Below are 10,874 nucleotides of genomic sequence, written 5' to 3' on the forward strand. Positions count from 1 at the left end.
CATGATAAGGCCACTCAGACTGGCAGAGCATTGATTTCTCAAACTTCTAGTAATTAACCCCCCTTCTCCTTCACCATTCCCCATTTCTGTTTCCCTCTCATGCCTTCTCTTCTTGTCTATCCATCACCTCCCTCTGCTGCTCCTCCCCCTTCCTTGTCGTCCATGGTCTTTTGTCATCGCCTATCAGATTCCCCCTTCTTTAGCAGCTATCTCTTCCACCAAATTCCCAGCTCTTTACTTCACCGTGTCCCCATCTCCTGGTTTCACCTATCACCTCCCACCTTCTACTTCATCCTTCCCTCTCTCCACCTTCTTACTCTGACTTATTCCCCCTTCCTTTCCAGTCCTGATGAAGGGCTTCAGCCCGGAACATTAACTGTTTACTCTTTTCCATATATACTGCCTGATCCACTGAGTTTCTCCAGCATTTTGTGTGTATTGCTTTGGAATTCCAACAAATGCAGATTTTCTTGTGTTTGATGGATTTTTTTTCTTCCAAATTTCCTGTAATCCTTCCAGTGTTTAATTTTAATCTGTGGCCCTAAATTGATGACCCCTCTGGTTCCCCAGCTTACCCTCCCAGAATTTTACAAACCTCCATTATATATCCCCTCAATCTCTTTTTGATCTAAAGTAAAACAAAGCTTCAGCTTAAACAGTTTCCCTCATAATGATAGTTCACCAGCCCTGGCTATCTCCTAATAAATCTCTGTACTCTTTCCAGTAGTATGATGTCCTATAGAGTATGAAAAGTAACAAGAACTGTAAGCAGTGCTCTGTGATCTGACTAGTGTTTATTCAAAGATGAAAGATCAGATAATTGTCACACTGGTCATCACTGATGGATGATTATTGCTTTAGTGCCAAGTAGTTTTCAGATCAAAGCTATCTTGTCCTAACCTGATGTCAAATGTTTGCTCTAGCATGCATGGTTGTCAACTAGCCTCCCTTCAAGTTATTCAAATTGTAATTTTTTTTTGCTTGTAGTTTGAATAGCATAATTTGGGAGCATTTGGCAATGTGAGAGAATAAAATAGGATTAGCAAAATAGCTGCCTGGCAGTCAGTACAGAATTGTGGGTCAAAGGGTCTGTTTTCATGCTGGATGACTCCATGAACTAAAACAATTCATTGCAACCCTGCTTTGCACACATTTAGGCATCGCTTAGAATTAACTGGAACTTTTACTACTTAAGTTGTAATTATTTACTGTATGTTGTATTTAAAGGACAATGATTGCAAATGATCGATGGGTACGATAAATGGGGAATAATAACAACCATCAATCTGTTTATTAAATATAACAAGACTGAATAAGGAAGAAATTTGCAATGTGATCCAGGCATAAGAAAATGCAGTTAAAGAATATTTGATTTGGACTTCAACACTGCAGATAGGAAGGAAGATGAGGTTTGAAATTTGAAAGCGGCTTAAATAATAACATTAGCTAACAATGACATCATTGATGAAAGATTAAAATAATTGCAATGGGAAAGGACAATAAGATTGCTATGAAATGTTTGTTCCATCCTATTAGAAAGCTGAAAAAAGTTAAACAACAACCCCAGTGGAATCAGCATTCAGTATTTGAATGCATATAGTTAAAAGTAAGAAAAGCTGGATTATTATTGCATTCAGCCAAACAAACCTTAAGAGGCATGAAGGTCCTGGTTCCTTGCATGCTTCAAAAAAAAAACAAGAACTGCATAGGAAATAAAGTCATCCAGTGCAAAAAATAAAGTGAATCCACCAGAAGTTTAGAGGCTGGAAATTCCTTTTGGTGAAGTGGCAATTGATGAATAAAATTTTCACTGTTTCCTATAAAAGTATAAGCAGAAGCCACTGCAATTCATCCACTATGTTAAGAGACCAGGGTGCGCAGACGGAATATGACATGAAGGTGGTCTAATAAAATAATTAAATAAACAATGGAAACATTTGGAACTGGATCCCTGCCACACAACTTTGAATAGAGTAAAACACTAAAAATACAGGTTAAATTACGGGTCACAGTTTGAGGATAAAGGGGAAACCTTTTAGGACCGAGATTAGGAAAAACTTCTTCACACAGAGAGTGGTGAATCTGTGGAATTCTCAACCACAGGAAACAGTTGAGGCCAGTTCATTGGCTATATTTAAGAGGGAGTTAGATATGGCCCTTGTGGCTAAAGGGATCAGGGGGTATGGAGGGAAGGCTGGTGCAGGGTTCTGAGTTGGATGATCAGCCATGATCATACTGAATGGCGGCGCAGGCTCGAAGGGCCGAATGGCCTACTCCTGCACCTATTTTCTATGTTTCTATGTTTCTATCTGAAGCTCTGTTTATGCAAAAAAATGATATTCCATAGATTTTTGTACTGTAAATTAATACCACAAAATAACATATGTCATACTATGCATTTATTTGTATGAATATTCAGTCCTATTCCAATCTCTATATAATACTTTGGAAAGCTACTTATCCCTCTTCTCACACTATTGCATCGGGAAGGGATTTTTTTATACTCTGCAGTATAAGTTAGGCTTGGTGTGTCACCTGGATATTAACATAAAGTTGATGGTGTTCCTTGAGTAGCACTAATAAGATGTTGTTATAGATCATTTAAATTTTACATCCTGTGTCAGTGGCAGAATAGGGGAATACTGATCAGTGGTACAGAATCCAATGACACAATAGTGAATAACTTTCTGAACATTGCCAACCTACATATCTTCACTGTTCAACAACACATAGACAGCCAAGAAGCTTAAAAGAATTAGGAAACATTCACAGATCACTGAATACACAATTCTGACTTGTTCTCATAGCCAATGTATTACGAGTTCAGTTCACCCTCAGCTGATTGGACTCACAGGATACTATCAAAAGGGGTTAATCAAAATGAAGGTATCTGGTTTTCCTCAGTTGCCACTGCTATCTGCCATTATTAGTCAATGTCATGCAGATACTGCTATAGGCTGGCAAAAGGCGATTCTCAATTTTTGCAAAAACATAGCAAGTTGAGTCTCCACAATAACAGTGTGTGCCCAATTCCAGCCTAATAATAGATGTGCAATTATAAATAAAGTACATGAAGACAGATTATGGGCATCCCCAACAGTTGTGACTGGGAATCATCGACATTTTTTCTTTGAGTTCAATCTTGGGATGTTATTTTTTCCTTGGGCCCAGCCATCCCGAACGACTTCCGATAACATTATTTTATAATGTACAAATGTATAATAACAATTACTATCTCCATATCTTCATTGTAATATTTGAGCTAATTGTGCAAGCTAACATGTCTATTAATTCTGAAACATTTACAGGGAAAACTGAAAGATATTATACCTAGGATATTTGCAAGTTAAAAATTAAAGATAAATTGTTTAAAGATTATGCAGTAATTAAGGAGACATTAGTTGTTTTGTCCTACATAAATAATACATTCTAAATGTTTTTACATCCATTTAGGAATTTACAAACATATTAGTTAACCTGGCCTGCTCCTAATCAACTGTGTAACATACTGGAATTCAGATTAATATAATTTAACAGTGGTCATACTCATAGTTATGTTGAACTTTAATATATTCTACATTCTTGCCAGTCTTTACAACAGCACACAACAAATTGTTCTAAAAGGTAGCTTTTACAGTCCCATTTTTTTTAATGTTTAATGACAAAAGCCAGGCACTGTACTGGCATGAGTCAGGTATCTGAAGTTAAAAGTAGCAGTACAGTACTTAAAAGCTTCAGAACACTTGCCTCACAATAATGAAATACAGTGTCTCCAGCTGTACTTCTTTTTTGAAATGAAGTCTATGTAAAAGGACAAAAAATCTACAACCAAATCCTGTTATTGCTAGAAAAATTGATGTCCACATTTTTAAAGAACTGTAAATACTTCAAATCTAAAAAAATTTAAAAGTGGCTCCTTTATAGTATTTGGCCACATTAATTATAGCATTAAGACCTATATACTTAACTTTAGAAAATCAAAAGAGCTTCAGAACCACAGAAATTACAAAACAGAACATCAATAGACAGCTCGCTGTTACTTAATTATCCCCCCCCCACCAAGTCTGATGGAAAGCCATTAACCTAGAAGTGTTGGTACCATTTTCACATCCGTTAATTTATTTTTAAGTGCTGAAGTTAAGGCTGTTCTCTAAGCTACATATTTGATCAATTCCATGAATAAGAAAAGGAAATGCATGAATAAATAACATGGCGAAAATAAAAGGCCTGAGTAGGATTCTTCAGATTCATTTCAAACAGAGGTGGATAGATTTCTGGATGTTAAAGAAAACAAGTGCTGAGGCTCAGATTACATTCACGTCTCAGCAGCCTTAGAGGGCTGGATGACTTACTGCCGCCCATAATTATGTTGCTATGTTCATCTAAAATTGTCATCCTTGATGATGTGGATCATAGTACTGCACTGGCATTTATTCGTCATATAAAGCACATTGATATTATGCTGACACACAGAAGACATTGGAGCATAATTAGGCCATTCAGCCCATTGAGTCTGTGCTGCCATTCCATCATAGCTGATTTATTTACCTTTTCAATGCCATTCTCCTGCATTATCCACGTAATCTTTGGCACTGTTACTAATTAAGAACCTCTACCTAAATGTATCCAATGACTTAGCTTCAACAGTTATCTATGGCAATGAATTCCACAGATTCACCACCCCCTAGTTAAAGAAATTACTCATCTCTGTTCTATTCTGAGGCTGTACCCTCTGGACCTAGACTCCTCAATTATAGGAAACATCCGCTCCACATCCACTCTATTTAAGCCTTTCAATATTTGATAGATTTCAGCAAGATCCCCCTCATTCTTCTAAACCCGAATGAGCACAGGCCCAGAGCCATCAAACGCTCCTCGTACCCAGCATCATTCTCATGAACCTAAAAATGAATGTTGCCTTATATAATTTAATAAATGAACTATTGATAAGCAGCACAACTTGTTTCTCATAATGTTATTCCCATTTTGAAGCTGATTTTAATTAAAATTGGTTGTATTTTATGGATGCTATGAGTACCATAACTACCCTAGCTAATATTTGTCCGTCAGTCAATGTTGCAAGAAAAACTCTGATTAATCTCACAAGGTTCCTTTTAGGACCAGTCCGTGTACCACATAGTTACCGTAATTCCTACCTGTAGCTCCATTTGCATCAACTGTAAAACAGTTGGGGGTACTCCACAAAGTAGAGGAATACTGCCGTATAATTGCAAATCATTCTTTGTACAGCTGAATAGTATTTAATCCTAAATTCAACTTTTATGAAAACCAAGTCTGATATATCTTTTCAAATTTCCAGTTTGTTTTAATCTGTCATTTTTTAAAAAATAATTTAGTTAGCTTATAACCAGACCATGAAACAGCCAAGCTCAGTTAGCAGTACTCATGGAAATATGAATTATGTTGTTACAAATTGAACTTCAGAGCCTTGAGCACAGAATTCTAGACTGACGTACAGAAACTTATTGTTCCCTTATGTAATAAATGAATACTATAATCCAAACTATCAGACACCATTTTTAGATGAACATAGCAGCCTAATTAGGGGCTGCAGTAAGTCATAGAAACATAAAAAACCTACAGCACAATACAGGCCCTTCGGCAGAAAAGCTGTGAGGAAACATGTCCTTACCTGAGAAATTACCTAGGGTTACCCATAGCCCTCCATTTTTCTGAGCTCCATATACCTGTCCAGGAGTCTCTTAAAAGAAAGACCCTATCGTATCCGCCTCCACCACCGTCGCCGGCAGCCCATTCCACACACTCACCACTCTCCGCGTAAAATACTTACCCCTGACATCTCTGTATCTACTTCCAAGCACCTTAAAACTGTGCCCCCTTGTGCTAGCCATTTCAGCCCTGGGAAAAAGCCTCTGACTATCCACACCTCTCATCATCTTATACACCTCTATCAGGTCACCTCTCATCCTCCGTCGCTCCAAGGAAAAAAGTCTGAGTTCACTCAACCTATTATCATAAGGCATGCTCTCCAATCCAGGCAACATCCTTGTAAATCTAAGTCATTCAAACCTCCAAGCCTGCTCAATCCACATCAAGGTAAACCATGACCGGACTTCAACCATGGAACGATCTTCCTGTACTGTCCCTATATTCCTTGTTTCAAAAATATTCAGAAATCTATCAATCTGTTTGAAATGAACCCAATAATCTCTACTCAGCCTCTAAGTAGATAATTTCAAAGATTCAGAATCTAAATGTTCCAACTTGGAGCAAAATCTAATTAATTGTAAAAATTTTCAACAGTAATTTTCTTCCCCAGTTGGAAGACAGGAGGAAATTGAAAATGTACATGATCCAGTTCTACAAACCATGGGAAGAATATAGCAAATATAAAAAAGCAAATAAATTGATGTACCAACCTACATTTATTAAGATGTTACCAGTTAAGATTAAAATAGCCTTGGTTCAAAAATGACTAAGACTGCATGGCAATTAGTACAGGACTTTTTAAAAAATTGCCACAAGTTATACAGTATTCACAAATATAATCTTTGAGCTTAATCCAAACAGAACAAGACAATGACAACACTATGGGACAGTGAAATGATTTAGTTTGTAAAGAATTAAGATGTAAATTTCAGGATGTGAGATTCTTTGATTTTTTGAAGGTTTTCTAAAACATTAACTCAAACAGATGTTATGCATCTTGTTGAGTGTTTGCAGTATATCATTTCATTTTTGTATGACGTGATTTTTTATTTTCCAGTTTAAAAAAAACTATTAAACCAAATTTCACAGATGGAAAGAACAGCTGGTTTTACTTGTCAATATCAGCCTCAGGCTATTCTATGGTGACATAGCAGGTGTCTGCACAAGTGCTGAACTTCAAGATCACAGATCAAAATTCCTTCTTCAGAAGTCAACAGATGGAGGGGAGGAAAAAGTCTAAAACAAAAGAACTGTAAAAGTTTAAGTGTAAATGTTGTACTTGATTGTCCAGTACTTTGGTTTATATAAGGGATTAATTTCAGCCTCTATGAATAGGATTTATTGTGCATTGTTAATTAGCCATTGTCAAGTAAATCAATTTATTAAATACAAGGTCCACTGCCACTTTATTAGTTTCTCTCAGATCAGTTTTCACTGACAAGCAAAAGCAACTTTAAAAGGGTCCAAACTCATCTTGAAAAATAGCAGGTTGTTTCTGACCACAGAATCGACCTTGTACAAAAAGGGGGTGGGGAAGGTCAAAACTATCCTATTTCAGTGTCATTATTAATCCAACAATTAAAGTGGGCACGACGAAACTGTTACCAGATAACTCATGTTATTACAAGAAAGCTAATTTTGTTGTCAAAGTTTCAAGTTGGCTCACCTCCTGTAATCGTCTCTTTGCTCTCTGTAGTACCTCTTCATATCCTTTTTGCCTCAGCTCACTCAGACTTTCATAATACTCATCCGGGTTATCATTTTCAGTGAACAAGAGATGAGAGAGGATTTTCCATCCACAAATATCCAGAGCATGGCCAAGATAAACTTGAAGCTGTAAGCAAAGCAGGTCCATTTCTTCATCAATCACTTCAGAGGCTCCAAACAGCACTGACCACATCCCTGAAGGCTCCTCGGGAAATACCGGTAAACAAGGCTCCAACTCTGAATTTACAGCACAAAGTTGTTGGTGGATAGACCTCAAATCCTGAAAGGAGAACAGTCCAGCCCAACTGCTGTCATCTGGGGCTACATTATCTTTATCTTGGTCCTGGACCCTGTTGTCCACTTTATCAGAAACTTGATTAAGAGCAGAATCTATCGCTTTGCCCTCCTCCACATTAATCCCAGCAGCCCCTAGACTCTTGGCCCCAATTTCTCCAGGAGATGAACTCTTGCTACTGGTCCTTCCTCGAGTTGGTCTTCTGACCCCAACCCCCTTTCGAGCTGGACTCTTTATTACGGCAGGGCATCGAACTGGGCTCCGCACCGAAACTTCTTGCGGCATTCGGGTCTCCTCTTCCCCTCTCGAGCAATGGTCCCTGGCCCCAATTTTCTTCCTCTGAATCGTCCTGTTATGACACGTTATGGCAAACTTTCCTTCCACTTCATTCCAAGCAACAATAAAAACAAACTTGTGTTTTTCTTTCTCGTCGAAAGCGTTGGGTCGAACAGCTACCCAGTCGGACTCCAGGTTATCTTCCACGGCGAACGACATCGTTTATCCCCCTCGGAGGCTAGAAAATGAAGGCAGTAAGATCCACATCCGTTACAAGTTTAGAGCTGGACCAGCCATCTTGATCGAAACGCTTCCACCTCCTCCTCCTTCTCCCTGCAGCCGACAGTGCCTCACCATTCAGATCGGCGGCGGGCGGCACTGTCGGTGGGCCGCCGGCGCCGCAGTCCGAACACGACGGAATCCCCTTCCCGGCTGTTGTTGATCTCCAGAAAGATCTCCGAAACAATGCGGACTCTTCACATCACGTGTCAGCATCTGTTTACAAGCCGGCGCTCGGCTCCGCGTGTGGTAGATCACCCCTACTCCCCACCCCCGACGGTGCCGGACCTCGGCGCTCAGCGGATCGGCGCCCGCCGGCCCTGGCCCCGGCCCCGGCCCGCACCCCCCTCAGGCGCCGCGGCCGCGATGTCCAACATTCACGCCACCCCGCTCCACGTCCTCGCCGCCAGCCTCAATGTTGTTCTCGTCAACTGCTCATTGACGTAAGCGCGCAGGCAATGACGTGGCCCGCCGTAGCTCCAATCAGGTGGAAGGGAACGAGGGTCTTTGTGACCATCGGGAGTGTTGTGGCACAGGCGGAGGCGGAGCAATGCCGGCTGACAATGCGCAGCACCGCTGTGGGGAGAAGGGATTTGCAGTCGGAACGGTTGGACAACACATATGTCTGTGTAATATGAATAAGCCCAGAAGTGGATGCCAATCCAATGAGAGGAGGCCAGGTTGTGAAATCAAGATGCACCCGAAATGCTTCATTGTTGAACTTGAGGAAGTTATATATATCCTTCAGAGCCTTGTAATTTGCAGTGGTATCTTACTCGGAACAGATTTAGTTTCCGGGCGTTCAGTGTATTTTTACCCTAATCATCTGATCGCAGTGAGCCAGTCAAGTTCAGTTTATTGCCATTCAACCATAGACATATATGTCACCAAAAACGTTCCTCCGGACTGAGGTGCACAACACAATGCATATAACTCAAGCACAAAGTAATATTACCACAAGTAAGTTAAGAAACAATAAGATGCACTTACGACACATGTTAAAAAGTAAACAGTATAACCCTACAGGCGCTTCATGCGTAGTGAGAGTTGGGTGGTTGAACGATTTGGGGGAAAGAAGCTGTTTCCCATCCTAACAGTTCTTGCCCTAATGTAGCGGTACCTCCTATCTAATGGTAGCGGGTCAAGGAGATTGTTGGACAGATGGGAGAGATCATTGGTAATGCCAAGGGCCCAGCGAAAGTGGCACTCATAAGTATATCTCTGATGGGTGGAAGACAGTCCCCGAACGTGACCAGGCAGGGGTCTCAGAAGTATGGGCTCGGTGTGTGGCTAACGCTGTGTGGGAGAGGGGTCGGTGAAATGTGGTCTGGGGTGGGGGATGGATGTCGGGAAGGTTTGCTAGGTGTGCGACTGGTGAGGTAACTTGGGCGTCCTGAACCAAGGACATTGGGCAGGAGCTGCGGCTGGGGTCAGGTACGTGGACCGGGTATGTAGCCAGTGACCCTATGAGAGGCTGGACTCATGTGCCTGACCCCACGTGCTATGTGTATGTGCGAGAGCGAGCGATCAATCGAGGGTCTACATGTCGGGTGGATGCCAACCTTTATGTATGAACCCAAGCAGAGCGTCTGGTCATCTTGATCGACTTCGCAACTGAAGTTCGTTTGATATCTAGTGTACAACGATATACAGACAGGCAGCTTCAACTCTTCGGTTCAGGCCTCTGGCAAATAATCCAACAAGCGACAGAGCTGCATAAACTCTGCGTTCATAGTTCAGGCACTCAGATGTTTCGACATTGACGCTGCAGCACTGTGAGACAAGAGACAGCTTGTCCCGTCATGACCCTTCAGCTCCGTATAACTGGTGCTAGTAATCCTGACCTTTACCTGGCACTTCAAAGCACTGGAAAAATGCCATCAACGCTGATTCCACAAATCCTCCAACTTCGCAGGAAGGATAAGCAGACCCATGTCTCCCAAGCCGTGCTGGTCCAGCATTGAGGTCCTAGTTACTCTTGGTCAGATCCATTAGGCAAGCCAGGTCGTTTGCATGTGTGGCACCAGACTCCAGAAACAGTCTATTCTACCTGTCTGGGAAGCTGATTACAAGGTGGGCAGAGAGGAAATAAAACTTCAAGGATGTTCTGAAAACTTTCTTGAAGAAGTGTAACATCCCCACTGACTCCTGGGTGCCTCTGGCAGGTGAGCACAGTGCAGATGGAGCATTGGTGATGATGTTAATAGCCCAGAGTTCATGCAACGGGAGCACATAGAAGGCCTGCATAAATGAAACTACTCAAACTACTATCCACAGCCTCCTCTACTGTAAAGATGAAGCCACACTCAGGTTGGAGGAACAACACCTTATATTCCGTCTGGGTAGCCTCCAACCTGATGGCATGAACATTTACTTCTCTAACTTCCGCTAATGCCCCACCTCCCCCTCGTACCCCATCCGTTATTTATTTATATACACACATTCTTTCTCTCTCTCTCCTTTTTCTCCCTCTGTCCCTCTGACTATACCCCTTGCCCATCCTCTGACTTTTCCCCCCTCCCCCTTTTCCTTCTCCCTGGGCCTCCTGTCCCATGATCCTCTCATATCTCTTTTGCCAATCACCTGTCCAGCTCTTGGCTCCATCCCTCCCCCTCCTGTCTTCTCC

The 10,874-nt window shown here is 41.3% G+C and overlaps 1 protein-coding gene across 1 annotated transcript in view; it reads right to left on the reverse strand.

The window, feature by feature from the left end:
• jmy (junction mediating and regulatory protein, p53 cofactor) overlaps positions 1 to 8,576 on the reverse strand; it is a 119,371-nt gene extending 110,795 nt beyond the window's left edge. Inside the window, exon 1 of the mRNA XM_072257833.1 lies at positions 7,358 to 8,576. Coding sequence (XP_072113934.1) covers positions 7,358 to 8,188 — 831 coding nt within the window. The 5' untranslated portion in view covers positions 8,189 to 8,576. The remainder of the gene's footprint in view (positions 1 to 7,357) is intronic.
• Positions 8,577 to 10,874: the final 2,298 nt, after the last annotated feature.

The sequence above is a fragment of the Mobula birostris genome, chromosome 5, assembly GCF_030028105.1.
Source record: "Mobula birostris isolate sMobBir1 chromosome 5, sMobBir1.hap1, whole genome shotgun sequence".
Classification (NCBI taxonomy): domain Eukaryota; kingdom Metazoa; phylum Chordata; class Chondrichthyes; order Myliobatiformes; family Myliobatidae; genus Mobula; species Mobula birostris.